Here is a 15,037-nt window from a genome sequence, read left to right as displayed (position 1 = left end):
TCATTGAAGCAGATGGAAAAAAGAACCTAGCTTCATACAGGAGTAATATCCTCAGGTGGAACCAATGTCTCACTTACAATAAAAATTTTCAGCTAATGTGAGGGAAATCATTGCAGAGAAAAAATGTGTTAGTATTGGTCACATAATAAATAGACCAGTCTTCACATGTTTTGGGGAAACAGGCACAATCTTAGGATGTACATGAGATGGAAACGAGATTTGAAATTAAGGCAGAGGAACATTTGTTCATATTTACCAGATGCATGATTGGGCATATTATTAATTATGTTTATGGGTTCAATTCTTCTTCGGCCTGATAGTGCATTAGCATACAGATGCCATCTTGTGTGTGTGTTTTTTAAAGGTCATTCTATTCCCAACACAGGTGAAAACTATGCAATTAACATTATCTGTAACACACTTTTGGAGCTTTTCCACTAGCACTTCTGGGCTGTATTTGACTCGACTCGTTTTTTTTTTGGTTTTCCATTAGTGGATAGTACCTGCTGATGAGGTGACTGAGTGGTTAAAGTGATGGAGTGCTACTCCATTGTGCTGTGCACATGTGGGTTTGAATCCCAACTTTGTAGTAGAAGCTGTTATTTGGCAGCACGGTGGATAGTGGTCAGCACTGTTGCCTCACAGCAAGAAGGTTCCTGTTTTGAAACCCATCAGGGGCCTTTCTGTTTGGAGTTTGCATGTTCTCCTTGTGCTTGCGCCCATAGGAGTGAGTGTGAGTGTGTGAGGTTGTTTGTCTCTATGTGGCCCTGTGATGGACTGGTGACCTGTCCAGGGTGTACCCCTGTCTTTCACCCAAAGAGAGCTGGGATAGGCTCCAGCAGATCCCTGTGACCCTGGTTAGGAATAAGCAGGTATAGATGATGGATGGATGGATGGCATGGCACCTGTTAGCAGGTACTTTTTAGTACCTCCTTGGCCGAGGTTCCAAGCAAGTGTGGAGTGTAGGTGGATTAGGTAGCTGATGTGACATATGCCACACCCATACGTAGAAATGTAACTTGATTTGTATACCTGCCCAGCACAGTTTTCCAAAGTGTCCAGGAGTACAAAAAATCCTGAATTTATATATCCATCTCATTTTTGTCCCTCCTGAAGGTTGAAATCCTTCCTTTCAGCTTGGCAATCACGCATCGGCTATTCTGCTTTTCTGTTTACATGCAGGCAAACTCTGACACAGAATGACATGGCAGCAGCTTTCATTATGTCACTTTCAGCAAACATACTAAGCAGCACAAAACAATCCACAATATGAAAAGGCAAATCAACAATGTTAGTGAATAGCTGGTGAAGAATGTTTAAATTTTATCTAGAGAGTGTCGAATGTATCCAATGGGAAAAACTTTGTTCCTCCTCCCACCTTATCAACTAGCCAATAGGATGGCTGACTACAGGTGTGTGTGTGTTTTTTGTGTAGATGTGTGTGTCTGCTCCAGGTATAATAGCAGCGAGTGAGAGAGGGAAGACAGTTTGCAAAGTGATTATCTGACTGCACTCACACAGCAAGCTGCTCCCCTCTGTTCTCTCTGCCTCTCATGCTTCCACTCACCATTAATCAGTCTCACACATGCTCCTTCTTGCATGCATCTGTTTTCTCCTTCTCTCACTTGTCTTTTTCACTTCTTTTTAGAAGACTTCTTTATTTGTATTACACGCTTGTGTTTCGACAGTAGAGAACTAAGAAGAGAAAGGTAATATTGTCTCTGTCTGAGAGTAACAACAGTTTGAAGATTTCGGCTCTGTTGGTCAGTCTGAAGAAAAGAAGGAACACAGCCAGGATTTTTTTTTTTATTTTCCTTGAAGGGCACCAGGGTTTTCCTCCAGATAATGAGGATGACTGAAAGCTGAACATGCTGAGATTTTAACAGTGAGCCACCGGAAGGATACAAAAAAAGAAACAAGAAAACCAAAGAAGACAGAACATTTTTCAACACTGACATAATGAACACCACAGAACATCACAGAGTGAGTGAAGGCTACAACAACACCACTCTGCCACTTCCCAAGGACTCAGAAGCCAAAAAGGACTCTGTAGGATGTTATTCACAGCTTCCGATTTCACCAGAGGTTTTCCTCATTCTTGGGATCATCAGCCTGCTGGAGAACATCCTGGTTGTTGCTGTTATAATGAAAAACAAGAACCTTCACTCCCCTATGTACTTTTTCATTTGTAGCCTTGCTGTGGCTGACATGCTTGTAAGTGTCTCCAATGCCTCTGAGACTATTGTCATAGCACTTATCAATACACGCAGCCTGACCTTTTCTGTCAAACTGATTAAAAGCATGGACAACGTGTTTGACTCCATGATCTGCAGCTCTCTGTTAGCATCTATCTGCAGCTTGCTGGCAATCGCCATTGACCGCTACATCACTATATTCTATGCGCTGCAGTACCACAATATTGTTACCCTGCGAAGAGCAATGATTGTCATCAGCATAATCTGGGCATTCTGTTCTGTGTCTGGAGTCCTGTTCATCATCTTCTCAGAGAGCACCACAGTGCTTATTTGCCTCATCACCATGTTCTTCACCATGCTGGTGCTCATGGCGTCACTGTATACCCACATGTTCCTGCTGGCACGCTTGCACATGAAGCGAATTGCTGCAATGCCAAGAAACATACCCATCCAGCCACGAGCCAGCATGAAGGCCGCCATTACCCTAACCATCCTCATCGGGGTATTCGTGGTGTGCTGGGCACCGTTTTTCCTGCATCTCATCCTGATGATCACCTGCCCCAGGAATCCTTACTGCACCTGCTTTATGTCCCACTTCAATATGTACCTTGTTCTCATTATGTGCAACTCCATTATTGACCCCATCATATATGCCTTTCGCAGCCAAGAAATGAGAAACACCTTCAAAGAAATTTTCTACTGTGGGAACATTTACTTTGGTCTAAAAGCTGTCTGATAAATGTCAGCAGAGCTTTGACCTTGGTAGCCACAATATGCTATTTAAATAAAACACAGCCAACAAGAGCTTTGAGCTGCAATCACTGTGGATGATAGATTATTAAACATCTTGCCTCAGGTTCTGTGAACCAGGTTGCTGAGGAGGTGAGTTTACGAACACCTTGTAACATAGAGTATTGCTCTGCTATGTTGTGCTGTTTTGTTTCGTAGTAAACAGCGCTGAAGTGCGATTTAAAGTAAATGTGACCTGAATGTATTGTACAGTAATACACATGAACACACTGTGCTATCTTTCACTTTCTTACTCAATCTTTTCTGTCTGCCTCTGTTAAACCTTATTTATCTAGCTATCATTTGTTCATAATAATTAATGTGAAAAACAAGTGAACTGCACTATTTATTTTTTATAAGGTTTCAACTCCCTCAATTTCTCTCAAGCGTATAATGTTCCAATCGAGATAAAGCAGATGGAGATGATGCCAGGGACATTCTGCTCAGCTAAAGTGTATTTACCTTTTTTTTAAGAAAGACTATAAATGTAGAAATCAGCCACATTTGAAATGACTAATTTCAAACAGGTTGTTTTGTTAAAAAAAAGAAAAAAGAAAATATGTAATGTGTTTTTCCAAGCTGTTCTAAGAAAACAAGACCACTAAGACCAAAGTGGATTTTTCTGAAAATTGCAAATTAAGAGCAGAAACACTTGCCACATGTGTGATATTTAATGATTTGTTTTTTTCTGTCTGAACTGATCAACACAACAACAGCTTTTTTTCTGATTATTTACTTACTATTAACTCTTTAAAAAATATTGTATGATACAATTTTTGTGTGTTACAAGGAGAAATACACAGGGTAGCCTAAATAATGGTGAGGGTAAATAATTATATTAAGTCAGATATAAGTGAGGTAATTTGGACATGGCATGGGAACAGGCATGCCAAATGTTTATACTGAACTCTCAGTGTGTAGATATTGCTGTAAATAGGTCTATTTTCCATTATGTTTATGCAACAGGACAGATTTTACTGAATATATTTTTGTTTATGTGCTGTGTTGTTGATTTTTTTAACCTTGCCCTAATAATGCTGCACTAATGTACAGAGCAACTGCATCTGTGACAGTATTTGACAAGCTAATTTAGTCAGTCTCTGTCTTGGTAAAAGCTATTTTCGATATTGCCTTATTTATGTGTGCCTTTTATTCTACTGTGAATCGCTAAGCTAATGAAATACACAAGAAAAGCAGTTAAATTTATTGTTGAAAGCTTTACCTGGAATTTGATTCATGTGCACTGATATGTTGGTGTTTGCTTGACCACTGCATCCTCTGTGAATCACTGCAGCCAAGTAACTTCAATAAATCATAATGGCACTTCAGCATCAGCTCTGCTCATGGGTGTCTCTGGGGTACAGGCTTTGACCTTCACACAGTGACTGGATTGGTGATTTTTCGCTTTCACACAAAAACCACTAATTCCTCAAACTTATATGTGAAAACAACCTCACACTCAAGAACAAATGGACTTTTGTAATTATTTCTATGTTGTGTAGAATGTAGGGAGTAATTCCTGTCTTACAGGTAAATTCCTGTTCTGCAGTTAACTCCTGTTTTACAGACAATTCCTGTTTTGCAGACAAACATAGATACAGCCACAATAACAAAGAAAGCTAATCTGCATAAACAGCTTGTCAGTACAAACGGTCACATAGGTCACATAAAAACATGGTTAATATAATTCAGTACACAGTAAAAGAGCAAAATATTATTTTCCAGTACAGGCAAACAAAAATCCATTCTTTCAAGGGAAAACTGCTAGGTGAGGGAGCTAACATTATGCCAGCCTCCACCTCTACTTCATTGCAGGGTATGGGTAAAGGCTCACACACAGAGTGGGGTGGTCATCCATTTCTCAGCCTGTCCTGACCCGAACCTTTATGGATACCAATTTTGCCAGTACAGCGCGCATCATGTCCAGCAACGTGTATTGGTCTGACCTTACTCTCCTGCCATCCCCAGGTGTCTCCCCTCTGCGGCTAGTGAACCCACAAAGCTGAAGGTCCTGGTCTTAACCCAACCAAATGAACCTCCCTGTGTGGGATGGCGGGAGCACCGTCATCACCCCTGCCCCTCTAAGCCAGTAATGAGTTTTCTTACCGTCCCTTTCCTATAGCCTAGCTTCACTGTTTGGGGCAAAGTGCGCCCAGAGGGCTGGGCAGAGGTACCGCCTCCTCCAGCTCTCGCTCCCAAGAATGTGTTAGCAGCAAAGTTAGCAGGTGAGTAGTTAGCCAGCTCCCCAACAAGACTGTAGGTGCCATATTGACTCTTTGTGCCCCCTATTGCTGTGGTTCTGGCAGACCGTGGCTCACACAAGCATCTGGCTGGACTGTTCTCTACTATAGCTGGCAAGGAAGGACCTGCTAGCAGGTGCCGTGAACTACAGAGGAGATGAAGTTACCCCTCCCTCCCTGTGTGGGATGGCAGGAGCACCGTCATCACCCCTGCCCCTCTAAGCCACCTTCTTCCACCTCCCAGCAAAGGCCCAGGGCCAAGAGGCTGGCCAGCTTCCTAGCACCCTGGGGAAAACCCTGTCTTGGCATGAGGAGGTTCCCCACATACATACCCATAACTTGGAAGACTCTAATACTAGAGCCAGCATGGAGATGGCTCTGGAACCCCTGAGAAGGGGAATGAGGGCACTGTTTCTTATATGGACGACCTTCTATTGCTAGTAACTAGTATCTATCTCTAGTATCAGGCTACTTACCACAGGCTTTTAAGACTGCAGTACTAAAACCCTTACTCAAAAAGCCTAGTCTTGATCCAGAAGTCTTGGCTAATTATAGATCAATATCCAACCTACCATTTATTTCTAAAATCCTTGAATAAGCTGTTGCTAAGCAGCTACCAGACCACTTACACAGAAATGAACTATTTAAAGATGTTCAATCAGGATTTAGAGCACGTCATAGTACAAAAACAGCACTGTTAAAATGATCTTCTCTTAGCCTCAGATAATGGACTCATTTCTATACTTGTCCTCCTAGACCTTAGTGCTGCATTTGACACCATCAACCACAGCATCTTATTAGAGATTGGAGCATGTGACTGGTATCAGAGGAACAGCATTAAAATGGTTCCAATCCTATTTCTCAGACAGATTCCACTTTGTTCATGTCCATGATGAACCTTCCACACGCACATAACCTAGTTATGGAGTTCCACAAGATTCTGTGCTAGGACAGATTCTGTTCACCTTGTACATGCTTCCTTTAGGCTATGTCATTAGGAAGCACTCTATTAATTACCACTGCTATGCAGATGACACTCAGTTGTATCGATCTATGAAACCTGATAACACAAACCAGATTTCAAGCATGTCTAACTGACCTAAAGGCCTGGATGACCAGTAACTTTCTACTTTTAAATTCAGATAAAACAGAAGTCATTGCATTTGGGCCTAAAAACCTCAGAAATACCTCTTCTAAAATTATAGCTACTTTAGATGGCATAGCCCTGGCCTCCAGCACTAATGTGAAAAACCTTGAAGTTATTTTTGACCAGGACATGTCCTTTAACTCACACATAAAACAAATCTCTAGAACTGCCTTCTTTCACTTGCACAATACTGCCAAAATTAGGAACATCCTGTTTCAAAATGATGCCAAAAAAATAGTCCATTCATTTGTTACCTCAAGGCTAGATTACTGTAACTCATTACTATCTGGATGTCCCAGTATCTCCATAAAAAAGCCTCGAGTTAATCCAGAATGCTGCAGCCAGAGTCCTGATATTTCTCCAATATTAGCTTCTCTTCATTGGCTTCCTGTAAAATCCATAATAGATTTTAAAATCCTTCTTCTCACCTACAAATCCCTTCATAATCAAGCTCCTTCATACCAAGAGCTCATAATACCATATTATCCCAATAGAGCACTTCGCTTTCAGAGGGCCGGTCTACTTGTGGTTCCCAGGTATATCCCATGTATATTCCACCATTGAATGTCACTAACTTTGTGCTCCCTCTCTCCCCTAGTTTGTGCTCTCTCCCTCTCTCTCTGTTCTCACTCTCTCTGTACCTTCTGCAGGCGTCCCTGGTCCTGGAGCTGTATATCACTGATGTGCAGTTACTGGCCCCACCAACCTGCAGTGTCTAGCCTGCTGGAGGTTTTTTCTTCCATTAAAGGGAGTTTTCCTCTCCACTGTCGCCATGTGCTTGCTCATAAGGAATTTGTTGGGCTTTTTTGTTTTTGTAAAGTGCCTTGACATGATTGTATTATGATTTGGTGCTATACAAATAAAATTGAATTAAATTTAATTAAAAATCACAGAGCTAGTGTCCCATTTGATGGGTGTCGCCTTAATTTGGGCAAAGAGCTCTCCACATAGCATTCAGGTTTTAATTTATGTAGGTTTGGAGTCTAACATGGTCAGTATGAGGGCTCACCTCTGGAAAAAGCACCGTGGTGCTCTTGCCTCTGCTGCACATCTTTGCATCTCACTAGGCGGGCACAATGCTATTCAGTCATGTGCTAAAAGGGAGGCCTGAATATTCTATACTTGGAGAATCCCCTAGTGCTGAGGCAGGGTTTTCCCCAGGGCAATCCTAGATCCGGTGTGACATTGTTATGGCGTTTTTCAACATCATTTTTAATTCAATGTGGAAAGCATAGTGGAATTAATATTTCCTAGTATTATCGAGAACTCAGTCTCAGCCATTTGAAGACTGTACAAAGCACAAAATTAGCACAGAAATATATATTAGCATACTATGTTATTATTGTTTGTCATGACTTCATATTGTGTAACAGTATTTGTTGATTCTCCAGAATGTATTAGAGTGTATGCCTATGTGTTAGAGAGAGAGTGGGAAACTAATGGTTGGCATAGTTACCATAATAAATCATGCACAGGAAAGAAATGTCATCATGTCAGGTTTTATGTTTCTGTTCTGAAATAAACAAGTTCTTTATCAGCACTCATTAAATCTTACAACCATTCATGAAAAAAATTATAACCTACCGAAAATCCAAACATACATACATACGTACGTACGTAGATACATTACAGTATATAATGGGTTTTGTGCATTCCTATTTCTGTCAACAGTCAACTGAACATTATCATTGTTAGTGCCCAGGGTGGTACACATGAACAGCAAAGTCTTCATTCAATATGGCAAATAACTGTAACACACAACAAGAAGGTTCCTGGTTTGAAACCCAGCAGGGGCCTTTCTATGTGAAGTTTGCATGTTCCATGCTTTTGTTTTCTCCAGGTCCTCCAGTTTCCTCTCACTGTCCAAAAACATGTATGTCTGGTTGATTGGTGACTCTAAATTGCCCATAGGAGTGAGTGTGAGTGTGTGAGGTTGTTTGTCTCTATGTGGCCCTGTGATGGACTGGGGACCTGTCCAGGGTGGACCCCTGCCTTTCACCCAAAGAGAGCTGGGATAGGCTCCAGCAGATCCCTGTGACCCTAAATAGGAATAAGTGGGTATAGATAAAGGATGGATGTTTTCTCTTTTATGTAGTGTTATGATTAGTTATTCTTCACGTGTATCTCAAACTTATTATAGCACAGGCTATGAAACTAGGTAGGTCTAATAGTTGTTTTTGATGCTGTAGGGCAATAATAATGATAATGATGATAATAATAATGATAATAAACATGATGATGAATACACAAACAAATGATCAATTTTACTCCATCAGTAAGCTAACTAGCTACTGGATGTAGCTTTACATTTATTGTGCAAACATAAGAATACGTCACATCTAATACTCAAATGAGCTTTTTCCACAAAATGTAAAATTGCTTCTGATTCTGAGAAAACATGATTTTGCCTTAATTTATTTGGTTAGATTAATTAAGCTTTATCTGCGTCACCTCAGGGAGATTATAGCAACCTGTCTGGGTTGGTCATAGGGAAGATTTTTTTGTTGTTGTTTTTGGGTTCACAATCCTAAGGAAGTATATGTTAAAATGTGTTATGTGATTTTCCCTCAGCCCTGTTAGAAATAAACACTTGTTGGATAAGGAAATATCAACAATGATCAGTGCTTTATTATCTATCACTCTATCACAAAACTGCAAACAAGGGCTGGTTATAGTAAATAACACAGTTTTTGAGTTTCACAGACTGACTTACAAAAATGTTCAAAAACATTTTTCAAAAATCTGTAAAACATCTGCCCTTCGCTCGAGGTGAGACTCTCAGTAAATATAGTCTAGGAAGGACATAAATTTGAGAAATATCCCCCAGAGAAAGAAGAGTAAATGAGCTGTAAATGTATCTAAACAGTTTGTCACAGAGAAAGGTTGTTTGTCGACAGTGACAGTAACAGTTCTCATATGCTGATGGTACAGTAAGTTCTTTAATAGTAATTTCTTATGAGGTGTTTGTCTACACAGCTGTAGATACCAAACAATAGCCCTTTTATAATGTGGACCATCAAAACTTTACTAGTACTAGTAGTCAAACACTGGTCAAGAGTTTGAGGCTGATGGTTGTTGATGTCTCAGTGGTAAATATCTATTTCAAAATGTAAAAATAAAATACAACTTTACTGAAGAAGCAGCAGACACTTGCCACACTGACAGAAGAAAAAGGTTAATAAAAATATATTTGAATACATTTGAAGTTAGTGACTGAATTCATAATAGCTAATAGCTTTTATTGCTTTGCGGTGTAGACTTCACAATTGCCCAAAAAGCTGTTAAATGAAAGAAAGAGGGTGCTATTTATGAGACAACATAAATAGTCTGTTGATTTCTGGAACATCTTCTGAGATTCATAGACATAAACTGCCACTCAATTTGCAAATGGTGGTTAAAGCTAATATCCACTCCCTCCTGCAGTGCACATTTAGACTTCAAAATTGCTTGTCAGTAAAATGAGTCAGGCAGTTTTTAATCTTCCCGAACATTTAATTTTGATAGTTTCTGAAAAGAGCACATAAAAGATCTCAAGAGATCTGTGTGCAGTTAATGGGCTCAGCAACCGGTGATTGCTCCAGCACATAATGGTTTCAATTCTCAGCTTTTCCCAATCATATCGTAAAGTGTTGTTGAGCAAGGTACATACAGTGCATTCAGAAAGTATTCAGACCCCCTTCACTTTTTTCAGTTTTGTTATGTTGCAGCAAGATACTATGATTGTTGAAAACAGAATTTTAGGAATGTTTGCAAATGTATTAAAAGAAAAAACTGAAATATCACATTCAGAAAGTATTCAGACCCTTCACTCAATACTTAGTTGAAGCATTTTTGGCAGCAATTACAGCCTTGGCTGTTTTTGGGTATAATGCAACAAGCTTTGGACACCTGGATTGGGGCATTTTCTGCCATTCTTTTTTTCAAATCCTATCAAACTTAGTCAGGTTGGATGGGTACCGTTGGTGGACAGCCATTTTTAGGGCTCTCCAGAGATGTTCAACAGGCTTCTAGTCAAAGTTGTGGCTGGGCCACTGTAGGAGATTCATAGAGTTGTCCCTAAGTCACTCCTGTGTTGTCTTGGCTGTGTGTTTAGGGTAGTTGTCATGTCAGGTCTGGGTAACAGCAGAATTTTTTTGATGGACAGCTGCTTCCTGATAGACCAGAGAAGCAGCTGCAGGACTGAACCATACAGGAGATCCTTCATCCCCACTGCCACCAGGCTCTACAACACTTTAGCCAATGGCAGATGACTACTCAATTTTATCTGACTTTTACTGACTGCTTTTACTACTTAGTACTTATTACTTTCACTACAAGACTACATTAATTTCCTTCCAGGGATTAAGAAAGTTTCTCTTATCTCATTTCATCTCATCTCCTCTCACCATATCAAATATCTCTTTGACAAGTATCAGTAAAATGTTAACCCACACAAGCATGTTGAGAACATGCAAAATCCACACAGATAGGCCTTGCTGGGTTTTAAAACAGGAACCTTCTTGCTGTGAGCCAACAGTGTTACCCATGAAGCCACTGTGCTGATGATAATTTGACTCTTCTGAAACAAAAAAACATATTTTCCATGATCACTAGATTTGTCTCCTGTTTAAGAAATGAGAAGCTACTCACTGCATCAGTATGTGATAAGTGAATTGTTGTCAGCTGAAACATTTTAATCATGGTAGTAATTATTCATTGAAAGACTTGTAAGCATTTTCATCTATAACCAATCACAACTGACATTAGGCAGGAGCTGGGTACACCAGATTGCCAGTCTGTTGCAGGCCTGATTTATAAAAACAGGCACTCACACTCAATTTAAGGCTCCATATGTTGTCTACAAGTTTCTTTAATGCACTGAGCCAAAATACATCACAGAAATGTTTACTGAGTTCACTCCTGGCAGGTATCATAGACCTGCAGAGACTGGGCAGCTGGTTGCGCCCAGAGCTTAAACTAAACACTGTAAAATGAATTTTAGCAATTACTGTACTCTGCTCACTTCTGGAACCAACTCCTATTGTAACTTAGATTTATTCCAACTTTGCTTGCTTTAAGTCTGAGGTAAAGATTGTTCCACAGCAGCTAACTTGCTTTTCACTTTTTCTTTAAATTTTGATTTTGTGGTGAATATAGCTGCTTCAGACTATTGGGACCCCTCTGGAGCTGTGGGCCCAGAAAAGAAACCTCTGTTGCCTGAGTTAAATGCTCTCTCTCTTTGGTGGGCTCTCATATTTTGGCTGGCCTGAGTTGGTCCTGTGTGGTGGTGGCTGTGGGATGATGTTGCATGATCACATCTAATTTAACAAAAATCACCACTATGTTTTCCCAGTGGTGTGTCTCTATGATTTTGTTGAGAAAAACATTTTTTTAGACTCTTCCATAAAAATTTCTACTAGAAAAGTAGCCTTATACTACATTTTCTAATTTGGGAACGGTGGTTTACACGTGTATGAAGGCGCTCTATCACAGGTCCATCACAATCCACAGCTGTCACTGAAATTGTCATTGTGCATTTAGGTTTTTTATGTAATACAGACTCATACCATCTGACATTGACATCTTACTGACTCACCTTACTATTCATTTTCATGTGTATGTACATATTTACTATCATTATTATTATTGTTATTATTATTATTATTGATGGTTTTGTTATTTTAATGTGTCATTATGCTTTGCTATTTTTATTGTGATTTTTGTGGTACCTGAATTTCCCTGCTGATAGATTAATAATCTGATCTAATGTAATCTAATGTAAAATGTAACTAATGAAACATTTACCAATGTACAAATACAATTTCTTTAAGACATTGTTAGTAGTACTGCAGCAAACTCCAGTGTATGGGGTAACACTGTGGTGGCCTACTAAATGTTTCAGGTCAGAAGGGAGACTGTACTGATTAAACCCCAACAAATAGTTTTTTCTAAGGAACCATTTCTTTTTTATTTCTTTGAGATGAATGCTCAGTAATTATATGGTTTGTTTTACGGATAACAACAATAATCAGATATGAAATTAATAATAAAAGTGGGCGGTGCCTAAAATATGGTTTGTTTTAAAAATAAAGTTGGTTAGGGTGAAGTGAAGGGCGTTTTCCAATAACGACTCAGCAACAGTAAGGGCTGTTTTTAAAGATAAGTTGCCTGTTACGATTCACCAACAGTAAGGGCTGTTTTTAAAGATAAGAAATTCGTTTTGTATGTGTGTCAAGATAAAATTATGGTTTGTTTCGTGACGTGTAGGCCAAGAGGGGAGTGACCTTTACCACTGGAATTATAAACCATTAAAATAATTTCTGCTACTCCTTTTTAAAATGAGCGGGTGTTTCAAATGCGTGAATAAGACCATTTTAACCAGAGTATTTTTGCGGGTTGATATTTGTCAATGTCTGTCGGTGCACGTTTAAAATATCGTAGACGGCAATGTTTTTTGGCAACTCGTCCGCCATTTTAGCCCGCGTCACAGAGCGTGGTGACGTAGGCTGTTAATACGTAAGCACGCACGAGTGTACTGAGGTATAGAGGTAGAGGCTAGCGGTCTATTAGCACCCAGTTCGCTGAGCTGTCCAGATCGACCGAGCTAGACTGAACCGGGTAAAACAGAGGAGAATCAAGTTAATCTTTCACACAGGTAAGGCTTCTCTATATACCATTTTTAGCATTAACATTATAGAGAGACAGTGGTATCTTTTTATTGAACGAATATTATTATTATTATTATTGGCATAATTGGAAAAAGCGTGACCCCCGGCAGGAGAGCGGAGCCGTGGGCCTGAACGAGAGCAAGTCGTTATCTAATCATGGTGCGTATATTTCTTTTCGTTCATTACCAATGTTCTTAATACATGTAGTGATAATGAAAAAACGAAATACGTGTTTCACCAGGTGATGAAAATGCAGCGTCGGACTTGATAAACGAACCTGCGTGCGATTACGTTAATAAAGGTGAGATATCATTTGTAAATGTTTTTCATGTAGTCACGAGTCTAGTGTGTTGTAAAAACGGGTACGTTTCATGGTGAATATAGATGCTGTAAGTGATGTTATACAAGAGAATGATGCCAGATGTTATGATTACAAGATCGGCCTTTTAAAAATGGCGCCTCATGACGTGTTTTCACAGAGAATATACCGTCGGTGGAGCGATCCAAGAAAAGTCTAAAAAAAGTCATGGAGAACTGTTAGCAGGTAGGTAAAATGCTAATATAGTTAAAAAGAACATTAGATCAGTCGATGTCTAACGTTTTTTTTAACGTTTTCGGGCTAATCTGCACAGGTGGGAGGAGTTCAGGCAAGATACGGCCCGGCTGCAACTTTCAGATCACGACAGGGCGCGTTTGTACCGCCTGGTCAGCAGGGGGAGCCAGAGGTGCCCTGGAACAGTGCGATATCCAGTAGTGCCCAGCAGGGGGTGCCAGAGTTGTCCTGGAACGGTGCTATATCCAGTAGTGCCCAGCAGAGGGTACCAGAGTTGTCCTGGAACGGTGCTATATCCAGTAGTGCCCAGCAGAGGGTGCCAGAGTTGTCCTGGAACGGTGCGATATTCAGCAGTGAGCAGCAGGGGCAGTATAACGATGATGATGGAGGTAGGATGAAGAATGTATTTCAACACTATCTAAATACGCTATCTAAAATAATCTAAACTAATCTACACTATCTAAATACAATGTGTTGTGCAGTGTTTTTTAAATATGTGTGTGTGTGTGTGTATTTGAAGATTTGCAGGGGTATAAGACTGGGATACTCCTCAACACAGAGCAGCCAGGGGTCAGAGAAGAGCCTTGTTAAAACAACACCCGTTGTGGATGAACACAAACAGCCTGCTTCTGAGACCTTTCAAGAGACACTGTTCCTGGAGAATCTGAACGCCGCACAAGCTCATGAACTGCAAGACATCTATTCACCGGGGACATCTCAAGGTGATGTGAATTTGTTATCTTCAAGCCTGTTATACAGTGACTGTGGGTCAATGCAGAACTCTGTACACACAGCAGACACTCATGACCCGGCTGATGGTGGTGGTTGTGGTTTTGGTGGGGGGATAGAGTTATTTGAAAGTCTAGATAATTATTTGTCCTCCTTTCAAGATAGTAGACCATCTACAGCAAGTGAGTCAGTCATAAACAGTTTGAAATCTTCTTCTTCTTCACCTGAGACTAACACAGTTGTTGTAACCGATGTAGCAACACAGACTTGTGGTGGTGAACACTCTTTCTCTCTAACGCAGCCCAACATAGACCCGCTATCAGACATCAGGGCTAGTCTCAGAGAGTTAGGTCAAAAGCTTGATTGTTTAAATAGCGAGGTAGTACAGTCTCGCTCAGATCTTACACATAATTACCGCTATTTTAGACAAAACAATAATTTCTTAAAAATGGACAGGGCTGCCAATCAGAACAACAATACATCTGCAGATAGTGAACACCCTAGTTTGGCCATGATGCATGATAGATTCCTACGCAGGGCTGTAGAGATTCGTGAGAAAGATGCATATTTCAGACAACTGTTGAACATCCCACCATCACCACCACACTCTGAATATCGTAATATTGCACTATCCCCATCTAAATTCCTCAAATGGTCTGAAAATACACGTATGAAAACAGAGCAACTCAAAAGAAAAATCGAACATCCCCAGCGGGGTTCTCTGGCTAAACGGGGGG

At 40.2% G+C, this 15,037-nt stretch overlaps 1 protein-coding gene and 1 long non-coding RNA gene across 2 annotated transcripts; both read left to right on the top strand.

Moving 5' to 3' along the window:
- The first annotated feature begins 1,959 nt into the window (after window positions 1-1,959).
- mc4r (melanocortin 4 receptor) lies at window positions 1,960-2,931 on the top strand. The gene has a single exon (XM_026292865.1). It carries the CDS (start codon window positions 1,960-1,962, stop codon window positions 2,929-2,931), a length of 972 nt encoding a protein of 323 aa, XP_026148650.1.
- A 9,948-nt stretch (window positions 2,932-12,879) lies between these two features.
- Window positions 12,880-13,319, top strand: LOC113122013 (uncharacterized). Its single transcript, XR_003294813.1, has 3 exons — window positions 12,880-13,005; window positions 13,114-13,177; window positions 13,260-13,319. It is a non-coding gene; the product is annotated as an uncharacterized LOC113122013 (long non-coding RNA).
- The last annotated feature ends 1,718 nt before the right edge of the window (window positions 13,320-15,037 follow it).

This window comes from Mastacembelus armatus, chromosome 20, assembly GCF_900324485.2.
Source record: "Mastacembelus armatus chromosome 20, fMasArm1.2, whole genome shotgun sequence".
NCBI lineage: Eukaryota > Metazoa > Chordata > Actinopteri > Synbranchiformes > Mastacembelidae > Mastacembelus > Mastacembelus armatus.
This window is presented reverse-complemented; position numbering and strand designations above follow the sequence as displayed.